This window comes from Rhincodon typus, chromosome 1, assembly GCF_021869965.1.
Source record: "Rhincodon typus isolate 14 chromosome 1, sRhiTyp1.1, whole genome shotgun sequence".
NCBI lineage: Eukaryota > Metazoa > Chordata > Chondrichthyes > Orectolobiformes > Rhincodontidae > Rhincodon > Rhincodon typus.
Genome location: NC_063332.1, coordinates 176,860,282 through 176,884,023, shown reverse-complemented (window position 1 = coordinate 176,884,023; position 23,742 = coordinate 176,860,282). Strand labels below are relative to the sequence as shown.

The 23,742-nt window shown below is 40.0% G+C and overlaps 1 protein-coding gene across 3 annotated transcripts in view; it reads left to right on the top strand.

The window, feature by feature from the left end:
• The first annotated feature begins 588 nt into the window (after positions 1-588).
• LOC109937308 (ubiquitin-conjugating enzyme E2 D2-like) overlaps positions 589-23,742 on the top strand; it is a 32,082-nt gene continuing 8,928 nt past the window's right edge. The window contains exons 1-6 of one of the 3 annotated variants that reach the window (XM_048596394.1): positions 589-865; positions 5,071-5,134; positions 12,815-12,846; positions 12,928-13,005; positions 17,327-17,432; positions 22,309-22,402. In XM_048596394.1, coding sequence (XP_048452351.1) covers positions 842-865; positions 5,071-5,134; positions 12,815-12,846; positions 12,928-13,005; positions 17,327-17,432; positions 22,309-22,402 — 398 coding nt within the window. In that variant the 5' untranslated portion in view covers positions 589-841. Of the gene's footprint in view, positions 866-5,070; positions 5,135-12,797; positions 12,847-12,927; positions 13,006-17,326; positions 17,433-22,308; positions 22,403-23,742 lie in introns of those variants that run through there. The other 2 variants (XM_048596408.1, XM_048596402.1) reach the window with 2 other exon arrangements.

The window sequence follows — 23,742 nt, the reverse complement described above, 5'->3', positions numbered from 1 at the left end:
GCCATTGGTTACTATTTTTCCAGCCACTGATCACCTTTCTACTGGTCTCCATTATTTGGTCCTTGTTACCAATCTCTGGCCACTGGTCTGTATATCCAGCCCTGGTCTCTATTATCTGGCCCGGCAGCAACTGTGGAGAGAAATCAACGTTAACGTTTCGGGTTGAGTGACCCTTCCTCAGAACTGGAAGAAGTTCAGGAAGGGTCACTGGACCTGAAACGTTAACTTTGATTTCCTTTCACAGATGCTACTGGGCTTTTCCAGTAATTTCTGTTTTATGTTTCATTATCCGCTCTGGTCAGCAATGTCCGGACCTAGATACCTTTCTGCAGCCTCTCATTTGCCTAGGTTCCGGCCAAGTCTGTAACATTTGGACAGTGCCATGACCCGCGCAGACTCTGTGAAGGCTTGATGTTGCAGATCTGCAGGAAGAAAAAGGCGCGTGAACGCGGCTCGGGACCGCGCTTGGTTGCAATTGACAGGAGGAGCGGGCGCCATTGGTCTCGCGAGATGTCCCATGCACTGTCGGCCTCGGCTGCTGTAGCCTTCCGCCCAGCCTCAGCGCGCGGCTTTGCGGACTCTTTCTCGGGCGGTGATGAGGGCGGGAGCGGAGTGATGTGACTCCGTGGGTGGGGGAGGGGAATGTAGTTCCGGTGGCCGCCATCTTGTGGCGAGTGTCCGCTAGACGTAGCGGACCGCAAGACGTGGGATCCCGAGCCGGGGGCCCAGCCGCCGGGATAGAGCCGGACAGCAGCAACAATCTGCCATCTGCTCACAGCTTCCCGCCTTACCACCGTTCCCATCCCAGCGGCTGAGGCCGGACCGCCTGCCCGCCCGCGGGATGGCGTTGAAGCGGATTAACAAGGTAACAGAGCGATGCTGGGCCTCTCCCGGGTTTAGCTTGTTCTTCCGCCCTAGTCTGGAAACACGAGAGAGAGAGAGAGAGAGGGGGGAGGTCGGCGAGGAGCCCAGCCGCGTAGCCCCTCCTCCTCCTCCCCCCCTCACATTTACCTATTCTCATTAGATAGAGGCCTGAGTCAGGGTGGGACCGAGACTGGACTGTCCACTAACCACCCCTTGAACCCCCAACCCACCCTACCCTCCACACACCCCCCCCCCACCCTACCCTCTCCTCCACACACCCCCCACCCTACCCTCTCCTCCACACACCCCCACCTTCACATTTCCCCCCAAACCCCACCCTCCTTGACCCATTCTCCTACCCCACCCTGTCCCCATCCCTTGTCCCCTACCCTTGCCCCCTTGTCCCCACCACAACAATTAATTAGCTTTACTTGCTGTTGGTTTGCAATGAAATACTCATCTTAATCTGTTAGTCAAAACAACTGTATAAAAATTTGAAGCAAAGTCCTGTTTGCTTTTTTGTGTTTCTATGTAACCAATTTATTTGTGATGCATGTAAGATCTTTTATCAATGATGTTTTGTTTATGAATTCTAAATCTCAATGTTTAGAGCATATCTTAAATATATTGGCCGAAAGTGAAATACAGATTGATCATATTTTGCCTAATTGGAATAAATAGAAATATCCAACTCAAGTATTCATGTGGATCAATGGATAGTTATTGTTGCCAGTTGCACAGCGGTTACACTGGTGTCAATAATTCAGCAAACTCCTTCCTTCAGTGTTGGAAGTAGAGCTTTTGTTACATCAGCACATGACTAGTTTTTCTAATGTAACAAAAGCTCTACTTCCAAGGGTAAATTGTTTGGAACATTGAAATTTGATTTTTGGGTTAACAGTGCATTGAAAAATGATTTTTTGTAGAATATTCACAAATCTTTTGGTTGAAAACAGTTCCAGTTTGTAATACATGATTTATTCTCAACGTACATTCTGAGGAAGGGTCACTGGACCTGAAACGTTAATCTGATTTCTCTCCACAGATGCATGTCAGACCTGCTGAGCTTTTCCAGCAAATTCTGTTTTTGTTTCTAATTTACAGTTCTTTTGGTTTTTGATTTATTTTCACTTGCTTTCATACAAGTACAAATCGGTTTCTCGTAAAAGCAATTTTGTCTGTGCGTACAGAATTTAACCTGAATCATCAAATAGTTAGCTCTTCCTACTATTTTGAGACAAAGAAATCACGATTTGTTTTACAGGAACGATAAAGGATAATCATGAGATAAAAATGAGGCTAGCTGACTTTTTTTGGAAGTGTTATAACTTAGGAATCAATCGAAGAAGAAAGTGTTTTGTGGTTCACTTTTGAGCTAGGCTGAAGAAGATGGAAAAACAAGTGTTATGGTTGTGCAACATAACAAAAATAAGAGCCATTTGCCTCCTCAAGCTTGCTTTCTTCAGTCAGTTAGAATAAATGAGCTTCTACCTTAACTACTCCCCCACTTGCCCCAAAAACCTTGTCATTACTTTAATGCCTGGTATGTGGTGGTCTCAGCCATGAATATCCTCATCTGTGGATTGTTTTAAAAGTTCTTAATCCCCTTTGGGAAGAAATTCTTATCTCTGTGTTTTAAATGATTGACCCTTTATCCTGAGGCAATGATCTCTAGTTAGACGCTCAAGTCAGGGAGGACCTCTGAACATCGAGATAGTCAGGATTTCTACAATCTTTGAAGAACTGCTGATACTTAAGATTTGCAGCAAAAGCAGAAATTGCTGCAGACACTCAGTGGATCTGCTAGCATCTGTGGAGGGAAAGCGGAATTAATGTTTCAAGTTCAATGATCCATTTTCAGAGCTCCTCTTCATTAAGGTCACTGAATTCAAAACATTAACTCTGCTCTCTCTCCCTAGATGCTACCAGTGTTGCTAAGTTATTCTAACAATTCCTGTTTTTGTCTCTGCGAATCCTATACTTTCCAGTGAAATTACTACTCATTTTCTAAACTCCAGAAAATGTAGGCCCATCTTATCTTATCTATTCTTGAATCAATCTTGACTGTGAAGATGTAGTGCCATGAAGATGTAAACGGGTGACCAAAAGCTTGACCAACTAAATTCAAAGATGCAACTTAAATGAGTAGTGGGCTAGAATTATGAAGAGGTTTAAAGTTTTTGGATGAGAGAGATAGTGAGGAAGATTGTGGAGAGGATTGAATGTCGTGAGAATTTTTAAAATAAGGCATTGCCACAATGGAAGGTAGTGAAAGTTAATGAGAACATGGCTGACTGAGATCTTGAGAGTTTGGAAGCTGGTTGGAGGCTTGGAGCAATTTAAGTGTATGGTGAATGGACAATGGCCAGCCTGGAGAGTAAAGAGTACTGTAGTACCTTGTTTGGGATATTTGTGCATAGTCATAACACTTGATCCAGGAGTCATCAGACATGAACATGTTACTGGACGTGTAATTCAGATCTCATTGTAGCAGCACCAAAAGGATCCATCCAGCACATCCTGCTTGTGTCAACCTTTTGAGTTGTCCAGTGAAGATCATTCACCAGTTCTTCAGCTCTAATTCTTCCCCTTTAAGGATATATACAACTCCCTTTTGCAAATCATTATACAATACACTTACATTATCTTTTCAAGCAGCAGAGTCCAAATCATAACTTGATACAGACTAGCAAAAAATTCTTTACAGTTGTTTGCCAGTTATCATAAATGTATGCCCTCTAGTTTCCAACTCATCAGGAAGAGCAGATTCTTGCTATCAACTCCAAACTTCTTTACAACTGAGAATCTCTTAAATCTCTAACGTTCTCTGCTGTGAGACCAACCCCAAGTCTCTCCAAGTAACTGAAGTCCCTTGTCACTGGTACATTTCTCAAATCTCTTCTGCACTATTTCTGAAACCCTTCTGAAAGTGTGGCATCCACAGTTCAATACACAATACTAATTGAGACTTAACCAGTGATTTTGTAATGGTTAAGCACAACTTCGAGATAGTAAGAACTGCCGATGCTGGAGTCAGAGGTAACAGTGTGGAGCTGGAGGAACACAGCAGGCCAGGCAGCATCGGAGGAGCAGGAAAGCTGACGTTTTCCTGCTGAAGGGTCCCGACCCGAAACGTCAGCTTTCCTGTTCCTCTGACGCTGCTTGGCCTGCCGTGTTCCTCCAGCTGCACACTGTTGTCTCTTAAGCACAACTTCACTGTTTTTGTATGCCTTGCCTGTTTCGATGTCAGTAATCCCATTTTTTGTCATATCAGTTTGCCCTGTCACCATCAAAATTTTGTGTAGATGTGCTTCTTTAAAATTGTAACATTTAATTTGTATTGCCTCCCAAAAGATCACTTCACGGTTCTCTGCATTAAATGTAAAATTAAATGCTCAGTCAGTAGAGCATTGGACTTTTAATCTGAGTGTCTAGGGTTCAGGTCCCTGTTCGTGTGCTGCTTTTGGGGCGGCACGGTGGCTCAGTGGTTAGCACTGCTGCCTCACAGTATCAGGGACCCAGGTTCGATTCCACCCTTGGTTTACTGTCGTGGGGAGTTTGCACGTTCTCCCCCTGTCTGTGTAGGGTTCCTCTGGATGCTCTGGTTTCCTCCCATGGCCCAAAGATGTACAGGTTAGGTGTATTGGCCGTGCTAAATTGCTCATAGTGTCCAGGGATGTGCAGGCTTGGTGGATTAGCCATGGGAAATGCAGGTTTACAAGGATGGTGTAGAGGGGTGGGTCCGGGTGGGATGCTCTTTGAAGGTTTGGTGTGCACATGATGGGCCAAATGGCCTGCTTCTATACTGTAGGGATTCTGTGATTCATTGTTTATGACATTGGTGTCATTTACCAATTTGGTGTGTCCCACAGCCAAGCTAGTATCATTAATATATTATCAACAAGAGCAGAGTTCACACTGCCAGATCTTGGGTGACTCCCCTGTACATTTTCCTCCATTCTGAAAACAAACAGCCACAACTGTGAAGGAATTCAATTTTTAAACGAAATTCAAAGTAGGTTTCAAAAATAATGACCAAGAAGTTGTTGATTATTTTAAAATCATGTATTATGTGCACATGTATTGCTTAATAGTTACCAGTTTGCAGTGTGTATATCATTGGAGATGGTGTGATGGGCAAATTTGTCATTCCAAATGACCACTTTGATTCACAACTGTAACTTGGTTTTCATTTCTTAAATTTAGGAACTCAATGACTTGGCTCGCGATCCTCCAGCACAGTGTTCTGCAGGTCCAGTTGGAGATGACAGTGAGTGTTTTAAATGAAATGGTAAAATCAGAAGTGTTTCTTAATATAACACGGGTGTTTTTTTAAGTTCCTTTTAAAACAGAGTTTTTATGAACTATGAAAGAAAACATCAAAGATACTTAAGCGCTTTGGTGTGATTGCATCAAATGTTCTTCACTGACTTTAAATATTTTCTAATCAGCCTGTTCAAAGATGTTGTTACACACCTCATGGGTAGGTGGCTCTTGAACTTAGGACTCCTGGATCGGGGGTAGGGACTTACCACTATGCTACAAGAGCCCCATCACTCACCATTTATAAATGACCTCATTGTCAATGCTTGTCCTGTCACTGTCAGCTGCTATGCAGTTTGAATGCAGCCAATAAAAGGTAGTGCTTTCTGTTAAAGATCAGCCGAAGGTTTAGAATCTTTTTAACTGTCTTGGCTATTTAGCCGACATGGTCACTTTGCTGTGAAAGCCTTGGATTGAACAGATTTCACTTTGGCCTTGGCATCAGTCAGTGTCAAATTCTTTTTATAAAACCAATACCATGTGCTTGGGCAATGTGGGCTGGATTTTGTCCCCATGGCATTGGCTGATTCCATTTCTGGATGTATTGCCCTCCTTTTCATGTTTGGGTGAACTTGGAAAATTTATACCAAATTTAATCAGTCCAAATAGTGTATTGAATACTGCTGTATGCAGTGCTTTTGGATATCTCAGTACAAATAGTAGGTAAATAATCTAGTATCAGGAAATAACTCTTTATTCATACAAAAAGAATTTAAATGGGATGTTCACATTTTACTGTTGCAACTTAACAAATTGGTTCCTTCATTGAAAAATGTAATTATGTGTTATTGAAGTATTTTAACAAACAGGCTTGTCAAACTAATGTAGACAGCATCATAAAGTAGAAGCCCCTTTGGAAGTTAAATACTGTAAGAGCCAAGTTGAAATTTATGTTCTCACCCGGAACGACTAGAGGAAAGTATTAGCATTGTGTAGCCCCAAAGAGCTACATGCCGAGTGAATTAGTTGAATGTATGGAAACATAACTATTGGTACAAGGGTAGATTAGGCATTTCCATATTTAAATTGTTTTCTTTAGAGAATGAGCCATCAAAAAGACACAGCACAGAAGAGGACCATTCAGCTCATCGTGTCCATGCTGACCCAAAAACACCCAGGTGCTGTTTCTAATCCCATCTTCCTGGATGCTGCCCATAGCCTTGCAGCTTTCACCACTTAAAGTGCAGATCCAAGTAGTACTTTGAGGACTTCAAGGTCTCTGCCTCCTCCACCAATTCAGGCAGTGAATTCCAGGCACCCACCACCTTCTGCGTTTTTTTAAAAAAAAAAAAGGTTTTTCCCCACTCCCCTTTAATCCTTCTACCACTTAGCTTGAAACTATGACCCCTGGTTTTTGAACTGTCTGCCAAGGGAAGCAGATTTCTCCTATCTATCTCTACCACTCACTATTTTCTATACCTCAGTCATGTCATATCATCCCTCAGCTTTGTCTGTTCCAGGGAAAACAACCTCAATCTCTCCTCGTGCTATACTTCTCCAGTCCTGGCAACATTCTAGCAAATCTTCTCTGCATTCTCTCCAGAGCAATTACGTATTTCCTGTAATGTGGTGACCAGAATTACATGCAATACTGCAGTTGTCCTCACCAGTGTCTTATACAGTTTCATCATTATGTCCCTGCTTTTGTATTCTGTACCTCTGCCAGTGAAGGAGAGCATTCATATGCCTTCTTTACAACCTTACCTACCTGTACTACTACCTTTAGGAACCTGTACACTTGCATGCTAATTCTCTCACTTCAGTGCTCTGAACTATCTGACACTAAAATGAAGTAGTAGTATTAGCACGTGTGGGACACTATTTGTTTTTAGTACTGTGTAGTGTTCAGTGTTTGATCACTTTGGTTTAAATCTTTGCTTCCTACTTCAGCAACACTACAGCCCAGGCTGCACTGGGGCTTTTCTCTAGTGATTGCCACTTCACCCTTCCCGAAATGTAATTGGAAGAATTTGTAGGAGGACTGAACGTCTTCACGTGAATTTTTGCACTTTTGACAAGCTGCAAGATGATTACTACTTAGCATGAAAATTTTAATTCTGAGCCACACATTAGGAGATCAAAATAACAGGACTGGTGACCAAAGGTTTGAGCAATAACTTTTGACGTATATCTAAAAGCAGATCTTTAGGAAGAAAATTTCAAAGGTAAGGGCATAATTATAAGCAAAGCCAAACTGTTTATAATTAACTGCATATGCTGGCACATGAAGTTCAAATTTTGATTAGCTTGGATAGTTCTACTGTCCTTCCGTGTAGTAATGATGGACAGAAATCTGATCCAGCCATTCTACAATGATTGACTTCCAACTCATCTTTTTGTCAAAGATCTGTAATGGGCAACATAAGTGTTAGCAATTTCAGCAACTTTGCTTAGTTCATTAAAGGAAAAAAGATGATTCTGATGTTCCTTGTTCAAGGGATCATTTTCACTTTTTTCACCAGTAGATCATGTTATGCATGAGGGTGGGATTCCTTGTGAAACCTGTAGAATTACATAGGATTTACATTGCGATCTTAGAAAAAGTCAAGTGCTTGGAATGTGTTAAATATTAAATATGTGTTGTTTAAAGTAGAACTATTTGCACTTCCTTTCATTTATACATGAATTTAGCATTTGCTCTTAAGGTAACTTGCACATAAGTCTTATCGCACTTGAAAAAAACGTAGTATAGTTAGAATAAGTTGTTATGGTTTTATAAAGGGAAAATAATGTTTAACAAATCTTAGTTTTTTGAGGATATAACTAGTAGGCTAGGAACCAGTAGATACTTGGATTTTCAAAAGGCATTTTCTAAGGTGCTACACAGAGTTAATACACATGATATATTAGCACGGATGAAGATTGTTTATTGAACTAGACTTGTTAAGGGGACAAATGGGGCATATTCAGGTTGGCAGGCTGTGACTAATGGAGTGCTACAAGGATGCTGTTGGAGTCTTGATAGTTGCAATCTGTGTTAATGACTTGTACAAAGAGTCAGAACAATATACTGGAATGTAAGCCATGAGGAGGGCACAAGGTTACAGCAGTTTCAATGTGGAGGGGAGTGGACAACATTGCAGAGTTAGTATAATGTGGTGATGTAAAGCTATTCACTTTGGCTATAAGAGTAGAAATTTTTTTTTAAAGGCATGATACACAGTTTTCTTTGAATATTTACAAGTATTTATAGATGGAACACGAAAATTAGATTGCAGGTACAGCAGGCAATTGCAGTGCATGGCATGCTCCTCTTTATTGCAAGAAGAATGAAGTACAAGAATGAATCTTGCTACAGTTGTATCAGGGATGATCACACCTGGAATACTGTGCAGTTTTGGTTTCATGTTTCAGGAAGGATATTCTTGCATTGCAAGCAATAATTTTCCAAAAATGCTTAGCTTCTGGAGACATACCAGAGGATTGGAAAACTACCAATGAGACGCCCCTATTCAAAAGGGAATGATGCATAAAGCATGTTAACTATAGGCCAATTAGCCAAACATCAGTTGGAAAAGTATTGGAATCAAATATTAGGGAAGTAGTAGTAGGATGTTTGGAAATCATAATTTAATCAAGCAGAGTCAGCATACTGTCAAGAAAGAGAAATCTGACTAATTTATTGACTTTCTTCAAGGAAGGCTCACCCAGAGTGGATAGAGGGGACCCTGTAGATGTGTTGTATTTGGACTTCCAGAATGTGTTTGACTAGCTCACAAACAGATTTGTCATTAGGAAGAAGGAGCATTTGTCAGGTATAGACAGTTGGGATCAAATGAATCCCTAGAGGAGTACAAGGGCAGTAGGAGCATACTCAAGGGAAATTGGGAGGGGACGTGAGAGTGCAATGGCAGATAATATTAAGCAGAATCCAAAGAGATTCCACAAATACATTAAGGACAAAGGAATAACCAGGGAGAGACTAGGGCCCCTTAAAGACCAACAAGGCTGTTTGTATGGAGCTGCAGGAGATGGGTGAGATACTAAAACAGTATTTTGCATCAGTTTTTACTGTGGAGAAAGATATGGAAGCTAGAGAACTTGGAGAAATAAATAGTGATATCTTAAGGTATCCAAATTACAGACATGGAGATGGTGGACGTCTTAAAACGCACAAAGGTGGCTGTATCCCCAGGGCCAGATTGGGTGTTTCACAGAATTTTGTGGGAAGCTAGGGAAGTGATTGCTGGGTCCCTTGTTGAGATATTTGCATCAATGATAGCCACAGGTAGGTGCTGGAGACTGGAAGTTGGCTAATGTGCTGCCATTATTTAAGAAAGGTGGTAAGGAAAAGCCAGAGAACTATAGAACGGTGAGCCTCACATTGGTGGAGGGGATTTTGAGGGACAGGGTTTACATGTATTTCAAAAGGCAAGGATTAATTAAGGATCGTCAACATGGCTTTGCATAGGAAATTGTCTCACTAACTTGATTGAGTTTTTTTGAAAAAGTGATAGAAGATTGAAGGCAGAACTGTGGACATTGTCTTTGTGGACTTCAGCAAAGTGTTTTAACAAGGTTCTGCGTGGCAGGCTGTTTACCAAGGTTAGATCACATTGGAATACAGGGAGAGCTAGCCATTTGTATACAAAAGTTGGTTTGCAGGGAGGAAACAGAGTGGTGGTGGAGGGTTGCTTTTTGAACTGGAGGCCTGTCATCAGCGGTGTGCTGCGAGGATTGGTGCTGAGTCCGCTGCTTTTTTGTCATTTATATAAATGATTTGGATGTGAGTACAGGAGGTATGGTTAGTAAGTTTGCAGATGACACAAAAACTGGTGGTGTAGAGGACAGCGAAGAGGGTTATCTCTGAGTACAGTGGGACCTTGATCAGATGGGCCAAGAAGTGGCAGCTGGAGTTTAATTTAGATAAATGTGAGGTGTTGCATTTTGGAAAGGCAAATCAGGGCAGGACTTATACACTTAATGGTAAGGTCCTGAGAGTGTTGCCGAACAAAGAGACCTTGGTGTGCAAGTTCATAGTTCCTTGAAAGTGGAGTTGCAGGTAGACAGAATAGTGAAGAAGGCATTTGATCCACTTGCCTTTATTGGTCAGTGATTGAATATAGGAGTTGGGGGTCATGTTGCAGTTGTACAGGACATTGGTTAGGCCAGTTTTGGAATACTGCATTTAATTCTGGTCTCCCTGATATAGGAAAGATGTTGTTAAGATTTGAAAGGGTTCAGGAAAGATGAACAAGGTTGTTGCCAGGGTTGGATGATTTGAGCTATAGTGGGAGGGTGAATAGGCAGGGGCTATTTTCCCTGGAGCATCGGAGGCTGAGGATCTTAGAGGTTTATAAAATCGAGGGGCTTGGATAGGATGAATAGCCAAGGTCGTTTTCCCAAGGTAGGGGAGACCAAAACTAGAGGGCATAGGTTTAAGATGAGAGGAGAAAGACTTAAAAGGGACCTGAGGGGCAACTTTTTTATGCAGAGGTGCGTGTATGGAATGAGCTGCCAAAGGAAGTAGTGAACGTGGGTACAATTACAGCATTTAAACGGCTGCTGGATGGGTACATGAATCAGAAGTGTTGAGAGAGATATGGGCCAAATGCTGGCAAATGGGACTAGATTAATCTAAGATATCTGGTCGGCATGGCCGAGTTGGATCAAAGAGTCTGTTTCCATGCTGTACATCTTCGACTCTTAAGAGCCCCTGTTGGAAGTAGTGTACTGGCATAGATAGAAAGTCAGCTAATGGGCAGGAAACAGCAAGTGGGTTTAAGGGGTTCTTTTGCAGTTGGTGACCTGCGACCCACAGGGATCAATATTAGGACCTCAGCTGTTTACATTTTATATATATGACTTGGAGGATGCAGTAAATCTATTGGAGCCAAATTTGCTGATGACACAAAAACTAAGTGGAAAGGCAGATTGAGAGAATGATGCAGTTTACACAGACACATTGATAGGTCAACTAAGTAGGCAAAAAGTTGGCAAATTTATTATAATGTGGGAAAATATGAAACCCATTTTGGAAGTGAGAACAAGGAAATGGAATGTTATCTAAATGGAGAAAAATTGCAGCAAGTTGCAGCACAAAGGGACTTGGGTGTACTTGTGCACAAAACAGAAAGCTAGCACATGGGCAGCAGGTAATCATGAGGAAAGATCACATTTCATTTGTCTGCACAGAGGGAACCTTGTAGGTTTAAGCTATAGAAGCTTTCATTTCCTGTCTCCTTTAACAGTTTACATGAATAGGTAGAAATATTGGTTCACAAAAAGTAGCATTCTGGTGTTCAGTGCTGAATGGTTTGCATGCCTCAAAAATGGGCTGAGGACTTGATTTGGTTTTCTTCATTCTGTAAATATATTTTGTCTCTAATGATTTTTCAACAATTTTAAGTAAGGTTTCTTCGTGCTATTTTGGCATTGAGGCAAGGAATACTTGGCCTTTAATTTAAAACGAAGTCTCCAGTAAGCAATGTCTCATACATAGAAACGTGGGGACTGCGTAATGCATTTATGACAAAGATCTTGGCGATGGTGTCAGGTTTATTTTTTTTTCCTGCTTTGATTGATGGCCCCCTCTTTGTGGAATTCGTAGAATGAGGAAATGACACCTATATTCAGTATCATTTCTATTCATGGTCAAGCCGCAGATGGAGAAAAATTTGCACAGATGTAGACATGTCGCGTCGATTTGCCTGTCACTTTTCAATTTCTTTTGACAATTTCAACTTCCATCATTCTCCTTGGCAGATGTTTCTAGATCATTAGGAATCGGAGTAAAGTAAAATAATTTTTCCTCACATTCTCACTGTGGCTCTTGCTGTGTCCCCTCATCTTTCTAACATTGACTTCACCTACCTTTATCTAAACCTGTCATAATTGTGTGGACCTTTATAAAATCTTACGTTTTGCATCTTGCACTGAATGAGATTAATTCCAGTTGCTCCAACCCGACTTCAACTACAAAACATTCCTTGTCGTTTCCAGTCAATCTCTGTATCCTCTCAACGTATTTGTCTTTTCTGAAGTGTGGTAACCAGATTTGGCCAACACTCTCGTTGTGGCCCATCTTGTGTTATCTTTAAAAGATTAGTTGGAGTATGTGAAATAGATTTTAGGGTTATTATTTTGTAGGTTTTGTTCTGGCATGACCTATGCTTTATATATCTGTGCTGATTATACTTAATTCTGACTGGACAGTTTGATCCACTTCTGGGAGTGTAGAAAATCATGGCTTGCTTACTAATGTGAGTTTGGATGGTTAGGCTTTAAAATGTTTAAGGTTTTGTTCTTAAGCAGTTAACTGTTCAACTTCCGAATGGATTCACAATCTTGATTGCAACATATAATGGATATAGCTATGAAAAATATTTGCTAATATCTTTCTAGTTGGGTGACTAGAAATGATCTTTCTTTTGGGTACATGTCTGACCATCACTTCAAAAATGTACAATGGCTCAACTTAATTTAGAATGATATCCCAAGTAATGGCACATTTCATTAATGTGTGGTGTGCATTTTATTATCTGATTTTTAAACTGAATGTTATATTGGATATGACTACAAATCTATTAATTATTTTCCTTCAACCCTCTGTATTGGCTAATGGAGCATGCAACAATCCAAAGTAATTTACATTTCATACTAATGGCCAGTATTTCTTTTTTCTTAGTGTTTCACTGGCAAGCCACAATCATGGGACCTGTAAGTATTTATTCAAAGTTTGATATGCAAATGTCTATTATTAAAGGATTGTAAAATTAATTTTCATTTCTCTCTCAACAGAATGACAGTCCATATCAGGGTGGAGTCTTTTTCTTGACAATTCACTTTCCTACAGACTACCCTTTCAAACCACCCAAGGCAAGTATAGATGTTAAGTGGTGGTATTTAAAATGTAACTAGTCTGACAACATCGTGTTTAAATCATTAAAGCATTGTAGTGAGGAGGGATAACCAAGCTTTTGGGGATAGTGTGTGTGTGGGGGTGGGGGTGTGGGTGTGGTGTGTGGTGGGACATTATTCCACTTCTGCATGTTAAATTTCCACAATAGATGGATGTAAAATAGACCAATTGTGGTTCTTGCAATTAATCTGTATGTTAGTGAATTGCTTCATTTCCTGACTGTCATGGTTCACGTCTTCTGAGTTCCTGAACAAAATTCTCGTCCTGTGTTTCTGCACTCCTTAGGAAGGGACTCGAGTTATAGAATTGGTTTTCAAGGTTTATAATATATTAGATTTCACCACACTTCTGTTATTGCTGATGCTTCTTCATGAGGCACGCAGTCCCTATCAACATGACTGGTATTAACCTGTTTAATGTTGGATGGCATCATAGCTGGATGGGTTTCTACTCGCTGTCTTTCCCGTAGTTGTCTTACCATAAGGAGCTTTTCAATTTAGAATTGCAGCACTTAAGCTATTAGCTGATTGGTAAGATTTTTACTAGTTAGCTGATCCCAATGTGTGTGGCCTGTTGCTAGAGTGAATGTTGTCTTTATCCAATAGGTTAATTATGGAACCTTTCTGAGTTCATTTATTTTAGACATTACTGTTGGCATTACCAATTGCAACCGTGCTTTACAGGTCAGTCCAGATGAGCATTTCCACAGGATTGTAAAATCAGCAAGTGACCCACAATGAGGCTAACATTTTTATTTTTACTGATCGGAGGAACTGGGAGGGTTTAAACTAACTACGCAGGGCATGGGGAACCAGGAGAGCATATTGGAAGGTACTACCAGGATGCACAAAATGCTGGGAGAGACAGTGCTGAAGTTGAGAATGGTGTGCTAATAGGTGGTGGGGAATAAGACGGAAAGTATCGAATTCTTGATCGGAGTTATACCGCATGTGTGTAAACATGCGGAGTATTAATGCTGAACATGGGTATTGCAGGCACAGATTACTATGTAAGATTATGATGTGGCCATAATGGAGACTCAGCTTTTAAGAGAGCGGGTGTTCTGCATGTTAAATATTCCTGGTCACAAAAATATTTGCTTGGGGGAAAGACAACAAGGAGGTGGTGTTTTTGTTTGAGTGGGGCATTACAATCCTGGCGAAAGGTTAATGGTGTTTAAAAGCAGAATCAATTCGGCAGGAGCTAAGATTAAGAAGGGTCTTAAGTACATTGTTTGATGTAGTCGCCAGTTTACAACCATTAAAGAGGGTTGAAAGGTGCAAATCTGCAACAAAATTAGAAAGTTGTCATACTGGTTGTGGGAACTTTAATTATCCCTATATGCAGTAGGAGAGTTTAATGCAAGGCGTAACTGGGACAAGCCTTCCTGGATTGTGTTCAAGAGAATGTAATAGTGTCCAGTCCAGGGAAGAAGACACTGCTAGACCTTTTTCTTGGAAATGTGATGGGATAAGTAGATCATAAGGTTGAGGATGACAGTGGGCAGTGATGTTAGTTAATCGATCACAAATATCGTCAGCAGAGAGCTGACTTCAAGGGGGAAAGAATGGAATTGGGACCAAAGGTTGGTGGGGAGAAAAGCCATGTTTGAAGAGGTTATAGCTCATATTCAAGGTAGTTTCCAAAAGGGAAGGGTAGGACAAACAAATCCAGAGCTCCCTGATCATAAATGAGATTGAAGTTAAGTTCTTGAAGAAAAGGTGTGCTTATGACAATTTAGGTAGTAAACACCATTGAGAACCAAGCTGAATACAAAGTTCAGATGGAGGTGAAGAAGCAAAAGGGATTATGCAAAAAGATTGGCAGCTAACATCAAAGGACAGTCCAAATATTTTTGTAAATACACCAAAAGGAGGATAAAGGAGTATGGCATAGATTTAAAGTGATGAGAGTTTTAAAAAAAAAAAGCTCAGTGAGTAGTTAGGGCCTGGAATGTATTGCCTGGAAATGTCTTGGAGGCAAGTTCAATTGAGGCATTCCAGAGTGCATTGGGTGACTGTTTGAATAGAATTGGTGCTCAGTGATATGGGGAAAAGGCAAGAAATTTGCACTAGATAATAGAACTGGTGCAAGTCTAGTGCAGACTGGGTGAAAATCTTGGAGTTCGCTTCCTAGTGGCATTGTAGGTCTACCTACTGCACCTGGACCACAGCAGTTCAAGAAGGCAGCTCACCACCACTGTCTCGAAGGCAACCATAAACGGGCCCAGCCAGCAACACCAATGGTCCATAGATGAAGGAAATAAATGAACAGAAGACCTGTAAATATACATGCAAAGGTCGGGGAAGGTAGGACAGGTAGAGAGCTGTTAATAAAGAATACGATCATAGAGACCTACATCACAGAAAAAGGCGCATTCAAGTCTGTGCCAGTCAAAAATAAGCAGTTTATTATTCTAATCCCATTTTCCAGCTCTTGGCCCATTGCCTTGCATGCCTTGGAATAAACACATCTAAATAATGTTTAAATGAAATGAGAGCTACTGCCTGTTTGTTCCAGGTTCTCACCATCTTCCAGGTGAAAAAAACCATTCCTCTTAAGCCCTCTTAAACTCCTGTTGTTTACCTTAAGTTTATGCCTCTTGGACATTAGTCCTGTCACTAAAGGGACAAGTTCTTTCCTTTCTGTGCCACATACAATTTTATACATCTCAGTTGTGTCCCTCCTCAGTTCCCCCTGTTCCAAGGAACACCCCAGTCTATCCAATTGCAGAGCCCAAAACTGCCCTCAGTATTCCAAATACAGTCTTCTGCCAGTCAGCCAATCTTGTATCCTTGTCAGTAGCTTGCCCCTAACACCAGTTCCACTGTTATCTTATTTAACAGCCTCCTTTGCAGTGCCTTGTCAAAGGCCTGGAAATCCAGATAGATCGCGACTATTGGCTCTCTTTTTGTCTAACTTGGTCATTACCTCCTCAAAGAATTCTAACAGATGTTAGGCATGACCTTTCCTTGATGCAGCTGTGCTGACTCAGGCTTATTTTGCCATGCACTTCTAAAAATTCTGCAATCTCATCCTTAATAATAGACTCCAAATTCTTACCAACACCGAGGTCAGGCTAACTGTCTTCAGTTTCCTGTCTTCTGCCTCTCCTCTTAAACAGGTGTTTTGTTAGCCATTTCCCAGTATGCTGGGACCCTCCTTGACTCTAGTGATCCCTGAAAGATCACTGCTAATGCCTCTACAATCTCTTCAGGTATCTCCTTCAGACCTCTGAGGTGTAGCCCATCTGATCTGGTGTTTTACCCACCTTCAGACCTGTTAGTTTCCCCAGCACTACCACCTCAGTGATGGCCACTATACTCATCTCTGCCCTCTGACTCTTGAAGTTCTGGTATGCTGCTGGTGTCTTCCACTGTGAAGACTGCAAAATACCTATTCAATTCCTCTGTAATTTGTGTTCCTCACCTGTAAACAATGAGTTAATTGGCTAATTGTCATTATTGAATATGTACTCTATGCAAATAATGCTTGGACTTTGTTTTGCTTTGAGGTTTAATGCTGCATCCAAAAGACCAAATCTTTGGCAGTGTGGAACTACTTTGGTGTTGTGCTCAAACCTCTGAAATGGGACTTGAAATCACAAATATGAGATAGGGAATGCTGTCTCTTAACCAAGTTGATACTTGACACGATAGAAGGCAGTTGCTCAACTTCCAAACAAATTCAAAACTAAAGGGTGGAGTCCTTTATATGGATCTTATAGTTGCTAGGGATCTAGAGAAGATCTGTGTTTGGTATAAATTGACTTGCTGTTAAAATTACTGTTTTGATACAGTTTGGGTGGCTTTTCTTCAGAATTTTGATTCCAAATGTACACAATTGGTCTTGAGTGGGCTGAGACCTGGCGACCATGTGTGTTGTTCTGTTGCTGTGTGTTTACTATTTAAGGTCACTGTTCTGACTTCTCTACTAGGAATCAATCTTAGTCGGAGTTAATTGTAGGATGCCCTAGATTTTTCTGTCTTGTTCAGTACCTCTCGTTATCTACCATTTTAGGACTAACTTTTTTAAGGCTGCTCAATTGTGAATTGCTCAATTTTTCATAGGTTGCTGCAACTAAGTATTTATGAAGAGACAACTAAGACTTGTTAGTGCGTTTAACACTAGTTAATGAGCTGTTTTAAGTTTCACAGTTGCATGAGGTTTTGGCATTGATTGGTTAATTGTTTTTATCCACTTAATATTAGACTAAACTTGGCGCATGCACTATTGTCTCTGGTGCAGGTTGAGTAAAGATTTTTTTCTTTCTTGCAGGTTGCGTTTACTACAAGAATTTATCATCCAAATATTAACAGTAATGGCAGCATCTGTCTTGATATTCTAAGATCACAGTGGTCCCCTGCGTTAACTATTTCTAAAGGTACAGTGAAACTAATCTTTTGTTACTTTTTGAAGAACAACATCTATAGCATAGCACTTTTCCAGGAAAAGTGGCTTCAATTAGTCTTGGGTTAACAGAGCGCTAAGAGTCCCGCAATAATTGCTCGTACACTTTTGAGCTTTGCCTGCTAATTGTTAAAAATAAAATAAGCAGTTAATGAAGGAAATAAATTGAAATGCTGGAAGTGGATTCTTGGTCATTTTTCTGCATTGACAGTATTTTCTAAGAGCCACATTGGGGAAAGTCAAGTGTTAGGACTACATATCCATATTTTTGAACTATGTTAAAAACGAAACTAGAAGATATTAAACTGTTTGGACACTGGTTTAAACAGGGTTCACCAATGAGTGAGGTCAACAGTTTAATGTCTAGAAGCTGCTGATTCCAAAAAGCCAAATAACTTTGGAAAAACATCCAAGCAGGGCTTTTAGGAGATAAGATAGATGGAGTTTATTGGCTTTAATTGCATGAAAACTTGTTTGTGGAGCCTTGTGCTGGTGTCTGCCTAGCCATCCTTTCTGTTCAGGAGGAGGGAAAATCCTCTAAAACTTGCAGTAGTCTTTCACCTGTGCCAGTGTGTGCCCTGTCAAAGCAGAAGGAACCCTCCCTATCACGCGGCTGTGTTGAACCAAAATTGGTGAAAATACATCTTCCTAGCACTGGGTTCAGTGAATATAACCAGTTAAAATGCTAGGTTTAGTATTTTGCCCTAATTTTATTTTGCTAACTGGATTTTTTTTCTGGTGGGTAGTTTGCATTGCAGGTTTTGATTGACTTTGCTTCAATCTCTAAAACTTCAGATGTTGCTTTTCAAAGGCTAAATTTCGTTAACAGTTTAATTTTGGAAATACCTTCATCAACCATATCTCCCCATAATTTTTTAAATTGCAACAAGCCGGATGAAAACTAAGTTTTGGTGAAATAATGAGATTTTTTTCAGCAACGTTCAGTTAAACGGAGCCAAATAAAATGACTGATGGTTATAAATCAAGTCTAAAATTTAGCAAATGGTTGGAATGAAACTTTGTCATTACGTACGTCCAGTTTATCAGAACAAATTAATTTGGTTTCCTTTGTATATAATTTGAAGAACCATTTCTTCAGAGACAGTTTCTAGAAATGTTAATTAAATGTTAGAAATTTTTGTGAAGGAGCATGGAATGCCTTACAATGCCTCATTACTTTTATTACAATAAATCTTTCCTTTTACCTAATCTATTTATATTTTGTATGCCATTGCACAATTCTGTAGCAGGTCTCCAATACATTGCACCTAATCATAAGCAAATTTATTCCAACCTAGGCAAATTTATAGGCACATTTGTTCTATCTCAGCTGACTAGGTCATTCCTCCAATTTGACTGGCAGCCTTGACTTCCACTATTTTGATAGCTTCAGCAACCACAGCCAAGTAAGTCTAAACAAACAAAAACAACTGAACAACTCATTATGTTAGTGCAATTATAGTTAAGTTTAACATTTTTAAAACGATTCTCAAAATTAGGATATTCTACTTTCTATCGATTTCTCCAGATGTCAGTTTAATATGTCATGACTATTTAATTGATTTGTTGATTAACTGAAATTAGAGTTCTGATCTGCATTGCAACCTGTGGCAAGATTCTGCAGAAGTTGCACCCTGTCATAAAGGGATAAGCATACAAACATCTCAACATTTACTTGACCCTGTGTGTAAATGGTCCAAGAACTTGCAAATAGCTCCATCTGTTCAGCTTCTGTTTTAGTATGTTCAATAGGTACTTGAGGGCATTCAGCCTTACTCCTTTCATCTCCCTTTGACAATATTCAACTTCATTGGTCCTTCCCTATTTCTTCTCTGTCTTGCCCTTCTTCACAGCCATGACGCCCTGATAACTGAGACACCAGAGTTTGAGGTTAAACTGATAACTAATGGCTTATCATACTGCAAAAACAGTGAGATTGCAGAAATATCTCTCCACTTGCAACAGCCCAGCTACAGAGACATTCTGACCTTGAATAAACAAGTGCATTCTGTACGTTTTTCAGGGGCAGGGGGGTTGCGGGAAGTAATTTTTATTTTCAACTAGTCATGAAAACACAATGTAAGAAATAGGAATGGACACTTCGGCCCCTCAACTTCTGTCAGTCATTAAGACTGTGGCTGATCTTCCTGTGCCTCTGCATCTGTTTAGGGAAAAAAAAATCCTGTGCTCCCTTGTCAGTAACTCAAACTTGGATATATGTAATCTCCCAGCCTGTTCACTGGGGTAGGTGGATTCCAAACATGTTAAACACTCGGAGGAATTTCTGCACCTCCATATCAACTGGGAGACTCCTGATTTTGAAGTTATGTTCATTAGCTCAGAGTTTCCCTGTTGAGGTGAAGCATCCTCTCAGCACCTCTGTCAAACCTCCACAAATCTGTATATATCAGTGAGATTATTTCTCCTGTAAACTCTAGAACATGAGTCGAATGGCCTACTCCTGTGCCTTTGTTCCAGTATTTCAATGAATACAGGCCCAAACTGTTTAACCTTTCCCCTAGGTGCAGTCGCACTTGTGCTGTGTCCAGTTGCAGCAAGACTTCCCTGCTTTCTGACTCCGCTTCCTTTACAAAAAAAGGTCAACATTGCTCTTGCCTTCTTAATTACTTGTAATCTAACATTTTGTGGTTAATGTACAATGACGCTTGTTTTGTATTTAAATTCCTTACCTAATCCTTGATTCAACCCAAAGATTTTAATTTTCCTCCATCCTAAGTAAACGTTAACTAAAACTAATAATCTAATTGCCCCTAAACAACCCTCAGCTTCCTCAAACGCGCACCTACCACATTTCCTTTTGAACATCAACTTACTTCCTATTCAAATAATTTAACCTGCACATTGCAATAAGCGATAACTTGAAAGATGTTCCAGCAGTAATGGTTTAAAAGTAGTGGTGCTCTACCAATGTATAATGGTAAAACCAGAGGATCTGGTGTATTTGGATTTTCAAAAAAAAATGTTGATACATGAGGTTATTACGTAGTGCTTATGGTACAGGTAATAATGTATTAACATGAATTAAAGATTGATTAATGAACAAAACAAAAAAGAAATAAACAGGTAGTTTTCTGGTTGACTGCTATTAACAAGAGGAATGTTGCAAGGATTAGTTTGTGGATTTTTATTTATAAATTTTATAACCATGCTAAAGATCCAGCGCCATGTATGCATCTACATTTGCTGATAATGCAAAGTTAGGTTGGAATATAAGCTGTGAAGACAACACAGGCTGTAAAAGGATCTTGACAGCCCACATGAGGTAGCTTGGCGTAGGGACTATAATTTGAAAAAAGAACAGTACAGCACAAGAACAGACCTTTCAGCCCAACAAGCCTGCACTGACGCATGATGTGTTTCGAAACAAAAAACCTTTTGACTCTGCACTGCCCATATCCCTTGATTCCCTGCCTTTTTCGTATATCTGTCATGATGTCTCTTAAGCGTTGCTGTTGTATTTGACCAGATTAAATTCCATCTGCCACTTCTCCCCACGACCCTCTAGGCTACATGTATCCTGCTGTACCCTCTGGCAATTCTCCTCATTATCCACAGCTCCCACAACTTTTGAGTCGTCCCCAGACTTACTAATCAGATCACCTACATTCTCTTCCAAATCATTTAAACAAAGGAATAGCATTGGCTAGGCTCCAGTCTTCTGGGACCTCAACTGTGACTAAAGAGGATACAAAGATTTCTTACAAGGCCTCAGAAATTTCCTCCTTCCCCTCCATCAGTATTCTAGGATAGATCCCATCAGAACCTTAATGTTTTTCAAAACATCCAACACCTTTTTTATTTTGGTATTCCTTAGAATGTCAAACACGCCTGACTGCACAATGTCAACATACCCCTCTCTGGACACATGCATATGTTCTGTCCTTTATCCTTGAGTAGACCTACCCTTTTCCAAGCTATCCTCTTGCTCATTTTATACCTATGAAAAGCCTTGAGATTTTCCTTTAATCCTGTTTGCCATTTTGTAGCCCCTCGTGTATTCACGATTCTAAAACGAAACTAAAAATGAGAACTTGGCTGAAAGCACATTCTAATTTACAACCAAAGGATTAATCCAGGTGTCACTTCATAGTATAAAGTTGAAGGAATAACCACATTACATTGTGTGCTTCTGTAAATTTTAATTGGATTTATGCAAAGTTCTGTGGTCACCTGATACTTTTTGAAAATTTTAATACTACTTACGGCATCTTAAATGCGCAAAAGAGGTGCAAAGCTAATGAGGACATGAAATGTATGAGATGTGGAAGACTCATTCAGACAAGCGTTTTGGTGGAGCCTGGTACAAAGTTGTTTTGGACTGTGAACTATCATAGCTGTAAGGTGCTTGGCACAGAAAATTTCAAGTTGCAATTTTATTGCAAAAGAAGCTTTTGGAAAACCATATCCAGTACATGGACAGTAAAATTTATCCTTCTGGACGCTTTGAGTAATCGCACATGGTGAATGCTTGCTAGTGAAATCCATTGTATCTCTATTACTTTGAAAGCAAAAACCTTCAAGAGGATGTTGGGCAGTATTACAATTCAGTAACTGAATTGAGGCATTAACTGTCAATTCAAATTTCAATTTTCTAGTTTCTCCAAGTATAATTTGTCCAAATAATGGTGTACATGGTAAATGCTAACTTCTGACAAACTGATGTTTTACTTGCACTGAAGACTGGGAATATTCAAAGAAAGTGATATTATGCATCTTGAGAGGTTTTTCTTAGAATCATTTGCCTCATTCAAACCGAAATAGAGTAAATATGTGTTTCAGAAGAGTGACAGTTTATGGAAAAACTTTAATTGCTGATATTTGTTTTGCAGTACTATTGTCCATTTGTTCACTGTTATGTGATCCAAATCCTGAGGACCCGCTAGTGCCAGAGATTGCACGTATATACAAAACAGATAGGGAAAAGTGAGTATCCTTGCATGTTGCATTTTCAACGTCGAACTTTGGTTTAACATTTTAACTGTGCAGTTTTCCAATATTTATTTGCAGTCCCAAACGGCTATTTTGTGTAAAATTCAATTTTTTGGAATGGTGAAGTATTTTGATGTATTTCACATATTCTTCAGGAATACTAACAGCTTGGTTACTATGGGTCATCACTTTCATGCTGAAAGATGCTGTGGATTGCTGCTACATCTACATAATCTCAAATTAAAATGAGAAGCATGTTCTCAACAGTGTACTTAAGATCTAAAATGCAATAACAGTTTTATAAGTTTTTTTTTAAGTTCTCATTGTGTCAAGTCACCGTTCCTAGATTTAGGTTTCTAAACTGTTCATCTGGTATTTTCAGATTACAGCCATTTCGAGTGATCATTGTGTTAAAATGTGATCCCTGCTAGTTGTGCAACCTTTTCTAAATTCTCACCCTCTTAACCATCTTATGTTTTTGTGGCTCAACTCTGTAAGTCAAGGTTGGTCAAAATATTTGTTTTTTTTTTTGTGTGCCTACAAGTACTATTAGCTATTTGTAGGGGTTTATTAGGATTGCAGTTGCCACTCAGCAGCTATCTTCAAAAGACCTTGCTGCCTGAAGCAAATATTCCAGCGGAATGTTGAAGACTGGCAATGCTCTGAGAGCCCTAGTTCTATGCCATTTACAGTACTCAGTTAAGCAGTGTAATGTTCTGTTTATGGTTATCGGTTGTTGTACTGAGAAAGGCTTCCCAAACTTGTACTGTTGCCCAAACTAAACCAAATTCATGGGTGTTGAAAGCCATGGTGCTCAACTAACCATCGGTGCATTAATACCCTGCATCACTTTCTAAATAAAGACTGTTGCTATGGTCTGAGAACTGAGAAAGAAGATGCACGGTACGATTTTGAGAATGCTGGAGAAGAGATGCTAGTTGTGATGTTATAGGTTTTGAGTGTTTATTCATTTTTTAAATTCCAAGAAGAACTGAAGCAGGGTCTGACAGTCACCTGACAGTTTTGGATGAGCAAATCAGTGAAGTAAGATTCCCGAAACACTCAAGCAATTTTGTCTGAAGGTGAGCCTTGGCCAAGAGCAAGAACAGCCTTAAGATCCTGAAGAAGCTAGCTTACACATTTCCTAGAAATGGATCTTCTGGGAAGGTTATGTTTCTCTGAAATTGAACAAAGTCAGGAATGACCATTTTAACGTAAGTAAAAATTGAAAGAACTGTAGATGCTGTAAATCAGGAACAAAAGCAAAGTTGCTGGTAAAGCTTAGCAGGTCTGGCAGCATCTGTGAAGGAAAAAACAGTTAACTTTTCGGGTCC